The sequence below is a fragment of the Muscardinus avellanarius genome, assembly GCF_963383645.1.
Source record: "Muscardinus avellanarius genome assembly, chromosome: 7".
NCBI classification, from domain to species: Eukaryota; Metazoa; Chordata; class Mammalia; order Rodentia; family Gliridae; genus Muscardinus; species Muscardinus avellanarius.
In genome coordinates this window covers 29,238,182-29,254,739 of record NC_137793.1, presented here as the reverse complement: position 1 = coordinate 29,254,739, position 16,558 = coordinate 29,238,182, and the positions used below count along the sequence as shown (strand labels likewise).

The 16,558-nt window shown below is 43.6% G+C and overlaps 1 protein-coding gene across 5 annotated transcripts in view; it reads left to right on the top strand.

The window, feature by feature from the left end:
- Positions 1–16,558, top strand: part of PPP2R2B (protein phosphatase 2 regulatory subunit Bbeta) — a gene marked incomplete at both ends in the record, with an annotated part of 520,202 nt that overhangs the window by 414,647 nt on the left and 88,997 nt on the right. For all 5 annotated transcript variants that reach the window (XM_080698198.1, XM_080698199.1, XM_080698197.1 and 2 more), the window contains one exon: positions 2,135–2,247. In XM_080698198.1, coding sequence (XP_080554324.1) covers positions 2,135–2,247 — 113 coding nt within the window. The remainder of the gene's footprint in view (positions 1–2,134; positions 2,248–16,558) is intronic.

Genomic DNA, 16,558 nt, shown 5'->3' with positions numbered 1-16,558 from the left:
ATGCTATCATCGCAGAATAATTGACTAATTTGCTAATTCTAATAACAGCTGCCACTTGCAGACCATCATTAGAAGCCCAATACCGTGTTAAACACTCCACATGCTGTGATTCGTTTACAGATAAAGAAACTGAGGGACAGAGTAATCGTCTTTTATTTGTAATGGTGAAATATGTAAGATGTACTTAAACTAAAAAATTATTATTGTTGTTTATCTGAAACTCAAATTTAACTTGGTGTTCTGTACTCAGTTTTCCTGTTAAACATAGAGATCTTAATTTGTCTGTTATTCAGGAAATGCTGGTACAAGCCTTTTGCATGAGAATCCGAGTGCTTGGCCACATAGAGCTAGAGTAGAATTAGGCCCAAGGTTGGCTGATTCCAAAGCCTGCCTTGACAGACACAAATGCAAATAAGTTCAGTCTCTGGCTTCCAGAACAGAAACTAAAACAAGTACAAAATAATACATGCAGGATCAGAAACAGAGGCATGCACCTGTAGACATGATTTGTTTAGCCCAAGCCTAAAAAGGGATTGAAGGCTAAGGGTGTAGCTCAGTGGTAGAGTATTCACCCAGCTGAGGCCTGAGGTTGGAACACCATCACTGCAAATGAAGGAGGTGAGAACTGAAAGCCTGCAAGAGGGACATGGTGTCTCCAGGGTCCCAAAACCCCTTTCCTCTTTCCCTCATCCCCTTGGCCTGACTTATGTAGACACTGGAATTCTCTTCTGTTTTTAATGCTATAAAGAAGAGCAAGTGTCATCCACTAAAGTGCGAGGATGGTCCAAAGGTGATGAGAACTAGAAGGAGAGCACAAGGGGAAAGGAGCATAATTTGATTCATCTTCCTACCATTTTATTTCCCTGAATATTGCTAGGAGTGTGTTGCTTGAGGATGCGATTCATTCGCGCATGCCTCTTAGAGTAACTGAGTATCAACTATGCCTCTGGTACAAACGATGAACAAAATGGACAAAATCCCTGCTTCCAACAATTTTACAGCCTAATGACAGATAGATAATAAATAAGCAGCCAACCAACTAGCCGATCATCAGGTGGTAAAAAGTACTATGCAAAAATTAAAATTTAAAAAAGCAAGAGAAGGGGCTAGAGAATGGTGGCGAGGACAGCACTGCTAGGTAAGTTTCATAAAAGCCTCTCGAAAGGCAGGACATGAACAGAAAGAACCAAGCAGAGGAGCACACCACGTGCAGACGAGGGGAAAGGGCTTTCCTGGAAGAAGGCTCTGTGAGCATGAAGACCCTGATGCTTCAGGAGTGGATGAAAAGCAGGAAGGGAGCCCTGGAGCTGTAGTGCAGCCTGTGAGGGGAGAAGGTGGACAGTGAGCCCAGAGGTTGAGAAATAGAGGTGAAGAAAGGCCTTTTAAGGACAAGTAAGGACTGTGCTTAAGTGAGATGTATGCTGAAACACAGATAATAATACCTGATTCCCAGAGTTACCATGAATATTAAATCAATTTTTCATGTATAGTACTGAAAGTTAAACCAGACATGTTAGTGCATGCCTATGATCCTAGTACTTGGGAGGCTGAGGCAGGAGGATCGCAGGTTCAAGACCAATCTTAGCAACTTAATAAGACCCTCAGCAACTTAGCAAGACCCTGTTTCAAAATAAAAAATAAAACATGCCTGGGGTATATCTCAAAGATAGAATGCCCCTGGGTTCAATCCTCAATACAAGAAAAAGAAAAGTGCAAACACTTTTTAATAATAAATACTATATAGCATAATATAGTATAAATAACAATAAGTTTTTTATTATGTAAAAAGTTACATAATAAACTGTATATGTAGCTACTCAGAATTAAACATCCAATCAATATCTTTATAGAATGAGTCAAATTAATGTACAGACTCTACAGTTAGTAGTATATTGTACAGAAAAAAAACATTTGTCCCTGCCCAGTATATGCCTTTGTTTGGAACCGAGAGCCCTGCCTTCCCTGCAGGAGACCCACACGCTACAGCCCTTTCCTGGAGCCAGGTTCTGCCATTCTCCTTCCCACCAGTGCCCCTCGCTCTCCCTGCGACACCTCCCAACACCGGCCCCCAGAAACGCTCCTTCACAAGCTTCCCTTCCCCTGTAATTCTGACTTCTCTACTTGCCCTTCACAGACAAAACCGTGAAGCTGTGGAAAGTCAGCGAGCGTGATAAGAGGCCGGAAGGCTACAATTTGAAAGATGAGGAGGGCCGGCTGCGGGATCCCGCCACCATCACCACCCTGCGGGTGAGTGCAGTGGCTGCTTGGGCCACCTCTTGGAGCAACCGTGGCCACCAGGGTTGTGACGGGCCTCCTGTGGCTGGCCATGTGCTGGCTGTTTCTGCAGGTTGTAACCATAAAGGGCAAGCACGGGTGCCTGCGCAAAGACTTGACCTACCCAGTCTCTGATAGCAGATGGGGGAGTGAGAAGGGCACTAAGCCCTAGTGCCTAAATCCATGCTTCTCCTATTGGCCCTGAGGACTCGCACAGGGCCGCAGCCCTACGTTACTGTAGGCTTAGCCTCTGTCTACTCACGTTGTCTAGATGTCTTAAGCACCTTCTGTACTCAGGGGATCAGACTACCTGGATGGAGAGTTGGAGTCTTGTGCATCAGAACACAAACTTCAGGCCTTGGTTTGAATCTCACATAACCACTTAACCTTTTTGAGCGATAGTTGTATGCACTGTGTTTACTTTTCTCCATCTGCAACACAAAGGCCATTATCCCTACTGCTCCTGGGCTTCTGAAGATGGCAAGAAAGGATGGCAAGCCCTTGCTCTGTGGCTGGTCCATCCAACACAGGAGCACTGCTCTCAGTCTGGGCGGCTTCCTTCTTGCCCTCTGGAAATGCGTAGCCCACTAAGGAGAGAGGATTTGTTGTAAGAATAAATTCAAATGATGAAGATTCTCAATAGAGTAAGATAGAGGCACGCAGAATGTTAGAAAGTTCGGTCCAAGGAAGAAGAAATTGCATTTTGTTCTAGGACGGGAGGAAAGGCCTCGTAGGAAAGTCATGGTAATAAAAATGGATTTCTAAAAGTGGACTTTTAAGGGAAGACTCTCCAGCTACATGTTAAAGTGATTTAGAGCCAGTCTAGTTTTGAAAGTGTTCAATGTCAACAGCAAAGCAGGCCCATCCTGGAACTAGCCCTGGACCCAAGAGACTTAAAACTGTGCAAAGTACCAGCTGCTGTACTGAAGACCAAACACTGAAAAGGGGAGACAGTGAAGCATAGTGGGGAAAGTGGTTCTCGCCCTAGGTTTCGGGGTGGGGGAGATGGGGATTAGATGGACGCTGTGCACCCAGTTAGCTCACATCCTCATTCATTGATTCACTTACTCAACAAAGGCTTTTCAACACAGACCGCTTGCTGGCCACAGTGCTAGCCCATTGGATTTATCCAGTACTAACAGGAGCCTCCTCTCCAGCTGAGCTCTTCCTCAGCTAAAACACATGGGTGGCTCTGTTTCCTCTGGTCAGCTGCCCTTTCAGGCCTGGCTAACTCCCATGCCGGTCCATCTTATCAGAGTGAGTGGAAGAGGAGGCATAATCCTCCCTCTCTGCCTGCTGCTGCTGTGCTCTAAATGTGCAGAGGTTTTGAGATTAATAGGAGAGCAGTGAAGAGCAGGGACATTGAGTTTGTCTGGCTTGGCCTAGAACTCTGGTTCCATGGCCCTCCAGCTGGTGAATGTGGGCATTTCACCTGAAGTCCTGTGTCACCAATGTCTTATCTGTAGAACAGGGCTGAAGATAGTCTGTGCTTCCCGGGGTTGCTGTGAGGATTCATTAATCTGCTGTGTGTAATAAAGAGGGTTGCCAGGTAGCCTGGGGTTCACACAAAGTACTCAGTAGCCATCACCAGCACCATCACCGTAGCTGTTGATAGAACTGTGCGTATGAGAAAAAGTCATATTTTTCTTTTCATACTGTTATCTAATAAGTGGCAAGCACTGTGCTAGCAATACAACAAGATTTAAAACCATCTGCTGCCTCTGGGACATTGTGACACTGTAGGGATTCCCACAAACGGATTAAGTGCCACTGAGGAGTTTATACCGTGGACTTCTTTAGCCGGTCCCTGTTTGCTGCGGGGATAGAATTTCTCAGATACCATGTGTGGTGCCCACTATGGATTCCTATTGTGATAAAGAGGAGGGAAGGAAGGCTTGTGTGCGCTCTCACTGGAGCAGAAACCCTGCCCGTGACAAGACAGTGATGCTAATGAAGTGGATTTGCTCTCAAACAGAGAAGAGGACCTGAGGTGTGGCTGGGAGTCAGGAAATAGGAATTTGGGTTTTTGCTGATTTATTTACCAGTTGGGTATTTCCAGACCAGTGAACCACATTTCTTCCCTCCAAACTTGTTTTTCAGCCGCCAAGCAGACCACTGAAGAGTACGTATTCCCAACACCCATCCACAGTGGGATGGTCTAGAGGAATTGACACTTTTAGCCTTTGACCCTGGTGGTAGAGACCAGAGGGTCTGTAGTCACTGGACTCTACCATTCCTAAGGCCCCTTGGAACTGTCATTTTTATGACCCTTTGTTGTTTTCAATTGTGTATGCAGTTATTGTACCAATTTAAGAGACTTATTTGCCGTAAAATTATTTCTCTCCTGCCGATTCCACCTCCTCTTCCTACCTAATCTTTCAAATATCCTGCATTTCAGTGTCAATATCCACACCCCAGCATTCTTTTGTTCAATACAAACTCTGAAAAGGCCAATCTCCCCTCCTTTTTTATCTCAGTGGTAGAAGAAGAAAAGAACACAAAAGCAAAACTAACAAACAAAAAAACACACAGGCAATCCTGAAAACCATAGATTCAGAACAATAACTCCAAAGGACCTAACGTGACATTCATCAGACTATAATTTACTAGCAAGCTCTGCTCTTGAAATTTGCATTGCCAGCCATTGTGTCTTTTTTCCCTCCCTGTACTATGATTACCTCTCACTTACTCTTATAGTTTCCAGTTCTACATGGGTCTTGAGAGTGAGAACATTGAATAATACCCGACAGCTAATTAATCCTCACTGTGTAATGAACCTGTTCTGTTTCAGTTTCAAGACACACAGCTTTTCAAAGCAAACACATGGCTATTTTCTTCTTATGGAAGTTACCCTTTCAAATCCAATCACTTGTTACACAAAGAGCCCATAAGAAGCAGGTCTGGGAATACTGCACCCCCTGCTCAGGATATTGCATTCAAAGCAACAATCAAGATGATAACAGCATCTCATGGTTTTAAGGTGTCATTTACATCACGAAATATTTTCTTACCTGATGCTTTGGCTTAGCTTCAGGATGGACAATGAGGAAGGCAGTGCAGGTATTTGGAAGTGAAAACACTGATTGTTATTAAGCTTTTGCTATACCCATGCTCCATGCTGCACTCTATCTACACTGGCCACCTCCGGAAGTGTAGTTCACTGTTGAGGTGTCCATTTAAGAGATGAGGGTAGAAGAGGTGAAGTCACATCCCCGAGACCAGGCAAGACTGAGAATGAGACCTCAATCTGCCTTGCTCTGGGAACTGAGCACTTCAATCTGATCCAGGCAGAGAGAGAAAGTGACTTTCCCAGTGTCCTTCAATTGGTTACTCAGCTCAAGGATTTAAATAGAAGAGTTTAGGGCTCTTAACCTAAAACACATACACTTAGGTATTGAAAATTGTTTTCTTAATCATTAATACCATTATTATTTTTTTTTTTTTTTTGGTGGTGGTACTGGGGTTCCTGGAAGCCCTTCTATCTCTCGGCTACACTCCCAGACCTATTTTATATTTTTGAAACAGGGTCTCTTACGCCAGTGCGGCTGGCTTCGAACCTGAGCAATTCTCCTGTCTCCGCCTACCAAGCGTGGGGATTACAAGTGTGCGCCACCACGCCCGGCAATTAATACCATTATTATTCCAGATCAAAAGATATACCTCTTACACACACATTTATTGAGCTTCCAGATCTCTGACCTTAGCATGAAGAAACAAAGATGTGAGGTCTTACATCCACTTAGCAAGACTCTCCATATCCTTTTTTCTAACCTCTCAGTACCCATGGGTGATAGGCTCTTGGAGCCCTTTCTAGGCAACAGGACTGGTATTCAAGTAACATAATCACCCTGGACTGGGAGCTGGGTGATGAGAAATCACACGTAGAATACTTCTCCCTAGAGGATGAGCTTGGAGGTATTATTTTCCTCATTAAGGTTGGCTGCCAGTGCCCTGGGAACCTCGGCCAGAGTGAAATTTCCTTTTTAACCTGTGATAAATATAGAGTCTCAAAGGTGTGAGGTCCCAAGCTGTGACTTGTCACCACCTGTTTCCCTAAATATGAAGGGAATGTAATGAGTTCAGTGTTTCTAATAGAATTTATCCAAACACCCCTTATAGCTAGTTGAAACGATAGCTATGATAATAATAATAATAATAATAATAGCCATTGTTTATTGAGTGTTCACTATGTGTTAGGTACTAGATTTTGTATCTTTATATCATTGAATCCTCCCAGTAACTCTCTGAGATAGGTTCTGTTATTTTTTTCTGGATCATTTGAAGTAATAGCCCCAGGCTTCATGTCAGAACTTGCTCAAGTGCCTTTTATCTGAGAAACTTTCCTGGAATATTGGTGGATAAAAAGCACACATACCATCTCCCTTCCTCTGCCAGCAAAATAAACTTCCATGGAAGCAGAGGTTATGTAATTCCCGCACCTAGAGCACATGACCCGTGATGAGCACTCGGTAACTATTTGTCTAATGAATGTGTCACACAGAAATAGAAACTGGGTATTAGAGTAAGCAAGAGACTTGCCCCCAGTCTCATGGCCACAAAATGGCAGTGCTGGGATTCACGCCTACTGAATCTAACTCCAAATCTGATGATGATTTTCATTCTTATTCTCTACAGCGTCTGTTTTATAGGACAATATAACTTACGGTCACAAAGCCGAGGAATTTCATTACTGATTCCTGTCTCTCAGAACTCTATCAGAGCTTCCCTTTATCAGAGCATCATTTTAGAGGGGTAGATGGCAAGGACTGGGGGCTACCAAGGCTTTTCTGCACAGACTGGGTACAGAAGGAGTGCACTTTTTTTTTACTAGACGAACTAAGTGCCACCATATTTATACACCTGTGCCTCTTTCCAGTAATTTTTTCTGTTCTCTTCTCAATTCAGGATTCATATATTTTTATATGACTCTACAGGACTAAACTTTTTCCTCTTAAAATGACCATGATGCTTGCAAATCCAACTGGTACTTATACCCCTAGCCACAGTCCAACTGGCATTAGCACCAACCAGTTCTGACTCCAGAAGGGGGACTTGATGAAGACTATTGCTTATAGGCCCTGGGATTAGGTAGATAAACCAAACATACCAGTAGGTTTTCCCCAAAAAAACTATTCTTTTAGTGAAACAACCACTTTAACTATCCAATCTGTTTTCAGAGATCTAATTCAATGGACTACTGGTTTAAGCTTACTAATTACAGTAGTGACATTTATTCAGCTCGAAGGGTAACAGCTTTGGGGCCAACCAGTTTTATGTATATTTTACAACTCTTTATCACAACACTGTGACTTGAGCACCTTGCCCATTTTAGAGATGTGTAAACAGAGGTTCGGAGAGCTAGTGCTGGCAAACTACCTCAAAGAGTAGTGGCAAATTCAAGAATGGAGCACAAATCTGTCTGATCCCAGAGCTCCTGCCCTTCATGTTACACAGGACTATTTATGGCAAGACCCTTGATTTAGATAATGGGGAGGATAATAGCAGGACACATAGGACTTTTTAAAAATTTTTATGTGGATCCTATTGAAAAATGGCATACATTCAGACTGTTCTTGGTACCCTCTTTTTTATATATGTTTATGCCATTCATTGAGTGCTTATTGTATGGTAAATGCTACGTAGTACAAGAGAGGTGAATGAAGGAGCAAGAGGAAACAAGTTGGGCATGGCTGTCACATGCAGTTAATTTAAGCAATGGCTCTCAAGCTACATTGTGCCTCGTGGTCGACCAGTAGGCTTTTGAGAACACAGTCACTGGTTTGTCAGTGAGAATTCTGGTCTAGAACGTGTGAGTTGGACTCAGACAGCTTTGACAAGACCCTTCCTGGAACACACCCCCTCCCCAGTTGATTTTTGGTCCAGGAGGTGCCTGGACCACACTTTGAGACATACTAGATGAGCTTAAGTGTCCTGAGAGTCAAATAGAAGGTTTCCATGGCAATTCAAAGGAAGCAGAGCAGGGAGGAAGTTCTGGATCAGGAAATAGTTTTCAGGATGCATCCTGAGGATAGGGGCTCCTTTGATGTTGCTGAGGACTCTGGGAGGTAAGTAGGACACACACTTTGGTTTCCTTCTTTCCAGTTCTGTAGATGTGCATCCCATTTGTAAAAGGGGCCACAGAGGTTCTGAGAGTCCAGGTGGTTTGTCCAGGTTTAGGTCACACAGCTAGAAAGCAACACAACTAAGAATGAAATGCTGTACACGGCCTTTAGTTCTTCTTGCTGTCTCCATGGTGACCAGGGGGTGATACTCACTCTGGGAGGATGAGCAACCCCAGGCTGGTTTCAAGGCAAATTATTGGTTGAGTCAGGACCAGCTTTCACCAGCTCAGGTTTTAATTTGGGGCTTAGGCTTTGATAACTAAAGCCCCTCAGGGCACAGATACAGCCTCCCTCTAACCATTTTTAATTTTTTTAGACTTCATTCTCTGATTTATAGCTGCTCTGGGGGCTTGGCGGACAATGCTTTCATGGTTTCATCATTCCTTTCCTGATATTTGTGGCAAATAACAATGGAGTGTTTAGCTACCGTGGCGAAAAATCAATCAAGCCTGTTCCATATTCACGGGCTTGCCATGGCACCCGGACGGCCTCCCTGCATTAGATTAACTTCTCGAATGTGTCATTCTAGTGTGGGTAATTTCTCAGCCTCTGCGTCCTCGTCCCCTTCCTGCCTCGGCGGGTAGATATTGAGATCTCTCATTGATTGACTGCCTTGAAAGTGAAGACTGGCATGTGATGTGTGTGACTCAGCAGGACGCACACTCTCCGTGTTTATGAAAATAAATAATAATTTCTGTTATCATTATTGATTGCCACCATTATCTGATTGTATCTGTCTGTGTCATGGGGTTTCAGGAACAGAAAGCACTCCATAGGAACCTGAGGTGTTGGCCTATAGACCTGCCTGTGTTTGGACACATTCTGCCTTTTGTGGATGAGGGTATAGATGTTCCTATTCTGCTTTTTGACTGACGTCTCTGGCTGATATTCAGGGAGGTAATGTTAGTTTTGTTCAATGTTAGCCAAAGGAGCTAATTCAGTTGGAAGTATCAAAGCAGCTAACATTTTCCAAGCATTCGCTGTGTTACAGGAGCACCCTGCATGCGCTGGCTAACTTAATATTTAAGATAGGCCTATAATGTAGGTACTGATGCTCTCCTCATTTTATGGTGATAGTATCTGAAACCAGAGTAGTTACAGAACTCATCTAAGGTCAGAGGTTAATAAATGGTGGTATTTGGGCTTGATTTTATGTCTTTATAATTCCCAAGCCCATGCTGCTATCCTGCTCCTAGTATATGTATCTGAAAATTCAGAGTAAACAAAAATACATATGACTAAGCAGGGGCAAGAGAACATCCAGTCAAGGAGACCATAGAAACCGTTTTTGCCTTAGGCACAGGTGGGTGTAGAAGGCAGTCAAGATGGGCACAGGGAACTAGGCCACAGTTTATCAAACCTGGATAGTCATCAGGCTCTGGGAATGCCTAAGTCATCCCCAGCTGGCTGACCCAGAATCTCCAGGAGTAGGGCCAAGGAATCTACCCATATTTTGCCATAGTATCCCAGACAGTTCTGAAACGCTATTAGCATGAGGAATTCTAAGGTTCTCGCCAAGGTAGATTTGGTTTTTTAAGCCCTTCCTTTTTCCTCTTCCCTCCTGCCCTCCCACTTCAAGGTTGGGTATAGATCAATCCAAAGGTGACATTATTATCAAAACATGGTTGTCTTTGCACTGAGTGAGTGATTTGATTTAGATTGATCTTCTGCGATGACTCTGGCTATGACTGATTGTGAGCTGTTAATATTGTCTGTGACTCACTAATATTGTCTTCTTCTCACTCCTGGTCCCATTAGGGGTAGCTACCTAGTGCCAATGTGCTCTGTTCTAGCTGTAACAATATTGCAGATGTTTATTTAAAATAAAAGGCCTGTACTCCGTGCCAGGCCTTTAGGCAGGTGGGTCTACAATCACATCTCATCATACCCTGACAGCAGCGCGGTGGGGTGGGTGATGTTGTTATCCCACTTTACAGATATGGACATTCCATTCTGAGACCTGCAGGGCCTTGTCCAAGTCTGCTGCTACCAGGTGACAGAGTCATCCTTTTAACCAGGTTCACTCTGACTCCAAAGTCAATGCTTACTTTGGAGTTAGATCTCGGACCAAATTGCAGTCATCCCCTGCAATGTGGAAATGATTGTGTGTCTGTCTTGCAGAGGTCAGGCTGATAATATAAAGGAACTTGCTAAAGTGTCTAGCATAACACCTTGTCATCAGTGTGTACTCTTTATTACCTTCTCTTCTTCTTTCCCATCAGGTCTCTCACCTGGAGACCAGGAGTTTCAGGAAAGCCTGATAATTCTATTGAAAAGTTCAAAATTGCGTTAAGCACACACAAGGGCCAGCAAGCTGCTGTGCTTCCGGAGAGTGTGTTTTCCTGGCTGTCCTAAGTTGTCTTGGGTTCAGAGTAAATTAACTAACATTAAAAGACTTTCTTCTACCTCAAAGTTACCTTTGTTATGCTGCATTTACCATGTAATAATTAGGTCCTACATGAATGTAAATAGAAGAAGAATCCTAGTCCTGGTTTAGGATTGAGTTCTCTTCATCTCTTGGTCCCAATCCTTCAGAAGGTGGACATGGCTTCTTGCATATGATAGGAACTAGTATATGGCATTCCCGGTGGGATGCTGAGGAGTCAACGAGTAGGAAAACAAGAGAAGAACATTAGAAAACAAACAAGCAAATTGGATGTTTCCATAGCTTCTGGTACCATTTATATTAAAATTCCCTAGTTGGGAGCCTGGACGTTTTAACAGTTTATGGTCTTTTTTTTTTTTTTCTTATCCTTAGTCATTAAATGGTCTGAATCCCAGGGCTGTGGGAAGGTTGGCCAGCACAGAGCATGGGATGCTGGCCTTTCTCAGACTTTGCAAGCAAGGGTCTTGTCACTGTCTAAACCTAATTCACACTGGGTGTTTCTCAAAAGAAAAATTATTAGTGTGCTTCTGACATCTTTGTATTTAAAGAAGCTCTTTGTTTTCTTTTTTTAAAAAGTGGAGCAAGCTGGGCGTGATGGCACATGCTAGTAATCCCAGCATTTGGGAGACTGAGACAGGAGGATCGCGGTTCATGGCCAGCCCTGGCTACTTAGTGAGGCCCTCTGCAACTTAGTGAGACCCTGTTTCAAAATAAAGAATAAAAGGTAGGGGTCAAGGTGTAGCTCAGAGGTAGAATGCCCCTGGGTTCCATCCCCAGTACCACACACAAAAAAAAAAATGGAGCTGACCTGGGGAATGTAACTCAGCAGCAGAATAACTGTCTAGAGTGCATGAGACATGAAGTTTGATCCCCAGAACCACCAAAAAATAAATACATGAAACAGTGGCAGGGGGTGGGAAATCAAGGCATCACTGGATGACTAGGGTAGGGGATACCTCTACCTTCTGAATCAGTTCAAATGTGAACTGTGAGTGTGGTGGGTGGGAAAGACATTGAACAGAAATTAAGAGCTCACTGTTGCCGGGATGAAGGCTGTGAGTCTCTAGCTTCTGAAAGTTCACATGTGCATGTGTGCCAGTGTGTGTGTGTGTGTGTGTGTGTGTGTGTGTGTGTGTGTGTGTGTGTGTGTGTGTGTGCAGCAGCACACTGGTCAACCACGCTGAGAATGTACATAAAGCCTGCACCTGATTTTAGTTTGCTTTTCAAATAGGCTTTCTTAAGAGGAGATCAAAAGTATCTAACCAGATGCTTTTTTGCTACTGGGTTATGCAAAGAACTAACTTGAAATCTACCTGAGGACTTCTCGGGCCTCTGCTCATTATAATAAAATGTTTGTAGGAAATAATTAACAGATGAATTTGGAATCCAGTTCAATAGAAGACATGATCACTTTGATCCTAATACAGTGAAAACCAAGCTTCAGCTGATGCATTGATATAAGTATTTTTGACACCAGTCCTTCATGGGGAGGGGGGTGTTTAAATATGTCTCTGGGGAGGGGTAGTGGGTGGCAAGATGCTTTCTTCTCTATAATGCAAAAAAAAAACAAGAATCTGATTAGAGAGAACCTTTTATAAGCATGGTTTCATATCAAAGAGTACTTTCTTTCATTAGGAAATACATTTTGTTCTCTGATTTTCTGAAAGAAATTCTCTACGTGAAGAATGTTGGTTAGATTTGTATTGGTTTAGAGGAGGAGGGTGGATCCCACTTTAGTATTTTGTTTTCCTGTGATCAGATGGGCTTGTTTTTCTTTACCAGAAAAAATGTAAAAAGCAAGGGTATACACACAAATGCTCACAAATGTTTCTTGCTCAAATAATGTGGGAAACTCTAGACTAAACACATTTAAACAAAATGTTTTACCTTAGGCTTAGTGGCAACCTTTAATACAGTAATATGTAAGAAAGATATTGGGCATGTGGTATTTTCCATGAAACTTATTTGATCATAAAGAACCCGTTTCTCAGTTCAGTGGACGACTGTGGGTTAGAACACTCTACTCAAAAGGTGCTCCATGGCTCAAGCTGGTCCACAGGGAGAATGAGGGACCTGCACCAGAGTCTGAGCTGTTGGACTAAGATATTGTGTCACTAAGTATGACACCAAATGACTTAGTGTCACTAAGACATTGAATATCAGCTGGCACATCTATTTTCTAGAGAAAGACTTTCTCAGTGGCCGAAGCCGTTCACTGATTGTGGTTATCATGGACCACTAGCACACAGTCCATTGATCTGTTTCTTTGCAGAGCACAGTGGTAGGCCCCATTTTGCAAAATGCTGGCTGAAAGAATTGGGTTGGTGAACAGGAGTTGTCTCTGGTAGCATTTTCTCTCTGCTCTTACTGCCTCCCAGTCACAGAGGCACCGGATGGCGAGAGGTCCTTAAGAGATGCTCCCTCTCAGCATTCAAGGTCATTGGCAATCATTAGTGTGGGTGGCCGAGCACTTCCTCCTGCTGGATGCTGTAGAAGGCACTTTGCATACTGCCTCATCTAATGTTCACCGTAATCCATGAGCTAAAAAGTACTGTCTCCATTACACAGATGTGGGAACTGTGTTCCCTAAGAAGGAAGCGATTTGTAGATGGTGACTTCCCCAACAAGTGGTATAACCACAGCTCACCCCTGCAGGCCCCTCACCCTTAGCCACCATTTTTTTTTTTTAGGTAGGTAGACTGGGTCTCACTGTTTCCCAGGCTGGCCTGCTTCTGACTCTCCAGGAGTGGGGTTATAGACCAACAATGGGTTGTTTGTTGTTGTTATTATTGTTGTTTGGAGGAGGTGGAGATACAGGGAATTAACCCAGGGACACTATACCTCAGAGCTATACCCCAGCCCTTTATATTTTGAAACGTGGTCTCACTAAATTGCTGAGGCTGGCTTTGAACCTGAGCAACTCCTGTCTGGGCCTATCAAGTACTGCAATTAAAGTTGTGGGCCACTGCACCTGGCTCCAGCAACTTTTTTTTTTTTTTTAATCAGAGCCAGTAGAGGCTTTATCCTACTTTCAGTGACTTCCAAAAGCAGAAATTCACCTTAATCTAAGATCTTCCATCTAACCTAGCTTCTGCTGGTCTGCCATTGATGGGAAGGTGGCGCCATATATATTAAGACAAAAGCATGTGAGTGTAAAGCCCCTGCTTTCGTGGGGCTCACAATCCAGTAAGTTTTTAGCTTTTACCTAAAAAGAGTGACAATGACAACCTTGTGTACCCCTGCTTGACGTGTTGGTCAACTCTGCTATGTACTCAGAGACTACCTAAATTCCTTCTCAACATTTTCTCCTCTGCCTTTTCACGCTACTTTCTCTCATTATTTTTAGGAATTGAGAGTATGAAACATTCAGTTTAATAGAGACATCGTCTCTTTAATGTACTAACACCCAACACAAGGTAAAAACTTCATCCAGTTATCCCATTAGTTTCATATCCTATGTGTAGATGCCTAGAAACCTCTGAAAGCCTTTTAGTCATTTGCTCTCCAAATTCAGATAGCATCTGAGAAAACCATCCTATGGGAAAAAGATAAGATTATCAATGCAAACAAGAGGTTCAGGACTTCAAGGCTAGATAGAAAAGATGAAATAAAGCCACACTGGATTACTGTTATTCTTTCCCACAGTAAATTCACCCATGCAGATGGACCCACTGCCGACTATGACTATTTAGACCCTAGTCCTGTCTAAATATGCCCTCGCCTGACTCCACAGCCAAGCAAGTTAAGAACACAGGCCATCCAGGTTTCTCCCTTATTCATTTTTTAATTCATTCCACAGGCACTTACCATCAGCCAGGTACTGTGTACACCCTGGAGTTACAGAAGCAAACATGAAAGGCATGGCTGCTGTCTTTATGGAACTTGCATTCTGTTTTGGTTGCAAAGAGCATAAATCCAGTGTGTTAAATATAAAACTGACATTGTAATAGGGGTGCAGAGGAGAGGCGCATGGTACATACCTAAGAGAACAAATGAGGAAAATGTGACCCATTCAGGGAGAACACAAGAGTAATTTCCTAGGCAATTAATGCTTGTTAAAGTAGGAGGAGGGAGGAGGGAAGCAAGAAGAGCAGTCTAGGCAGAGGACAAGTCACCCTGTATGTGGGGAGTAGCACAGGAGAAGACAGGAAGGAAGCAGGATGGAGGCTGGAGGCAGCGTGCAGGAGGTCTGCAGTACCAACAGGGCAGGTTAGGACCAGCCCATGTTGAGTATCAGATGCCCTGTTAAGGACTTGCTGTTTCCCACAGTAGCAATCAGTCTGCTCTGCACAGGTCTTTTTGTTGTTGTTGTTGTTGTTAATGTTTGTTTGTTTGTGATTTTTTTAATAGCTCTTCTTTTCTCAGATAGCTCAATGTCCTACACCTAAGACAGGTGCATACCAAGGTAGAAACGCTGCTACAACAACCTGGATTGTCCTACCGAGTTTCCAGTGGTGGTGAAGGGTTTAAATTTAAAAAGCAAGTGACAACCGAGCACGGTGGCAAACGCTTGTAATCCCAGCATTCGGGAGGCTGAGACAGGAGAATCGAGGTTCACAGACAGCCTCCACTACTTAGTGAGGCCCTTTGCAACTCTCTGAGACCTTGTTTCAAAATAAAGAATAAAAATAGGGCTGGGGATGTAGCTCAGAGGTAAAATGCCCCTGGGTTCCATTCCCAGTACCGCAGGGGGGCGGGGGGGGGGGGGAGGTCTAGGGATGTAGTTTGCAAGTAGAATGCCCCTGAGTTTAATTCCCAGTACCACAATAAATAAAATAAAATAAAATAAAAAGCAAGTGGCATTTTCTTAGTTTGGCCATGTTTCCCTCTAACCCCCCCCCCCAGACTGCAACTATTTTGATACAAGTTAGGGCACGCCCTCCACCAAACTTCTACAACACCAACATGTCCTCCCTCCAAGGTGAATCCACCCGTGAGTGATTGAATTGTTTGGGAGAGGGGTGGAATCATAGAACCTGACAGCTCCCTATTATACCAAGGAAAAGATAAGCTTCCGATTAGTCCTGGAGACGGAGGAAGCCAAGATAGAGTGTACCTGTCAAAACTGCTTACCACATATAAATCATTACCTCAATCTTCCATACAAGCGTGGGGCTAGAGAAAGAAGTGAGCAAGGTTGGCTAGTAGTGCAGAACCAGAGGGAAAGCTCCTGCTTTCCTCCCGTGCACGATGTGCTCCACTGTCCAAGCAAAGAAGACAGAGCCCCGGGCCCAGAGGAATGACAAAGGCAAGTGCCCACTGGCCCCAGGAAAGGGCAATTTGTTTCTCTGGTATTTTCTAACAGCGTCCGCCGCTAATATAACAATAGCAGCCCTGAAAGCTTTCCCAGACTCCAGAGGGGAGCGTGCTTGTTATGTGTTTGACCCTGGTTTCCCCTATTGTGCAATCACCTTAATAATCAGGGTTATTATTGTTACCATTTTCCTTTCTTTCATTCCGTGGGCAAAAATCTCTGAGCTAGGCCCCAACTGTGGCTAACCTGCTATCCCACGCTGTAGGATACGAGGGTAATTCTAGTGGGGGAAACCACAGAAAGAGGGATGGAGGATTCAGTGAAGGACAGCAAGTAGAGAATGTTCAATAAAGATTTAAAAGAATGTGATTGGACAGCGCCCAATTTCTCATTGTATTTTATGTTGTGTGAAATACCAGATAGTTGGCGGAATGTGAGAGCCTGGGAGATTCCAGATGGAGAAGAAGCCCAATACCAAATGAACTAATTTTTACAGCAAACAGAAAAAAAAAAAAAAAACCA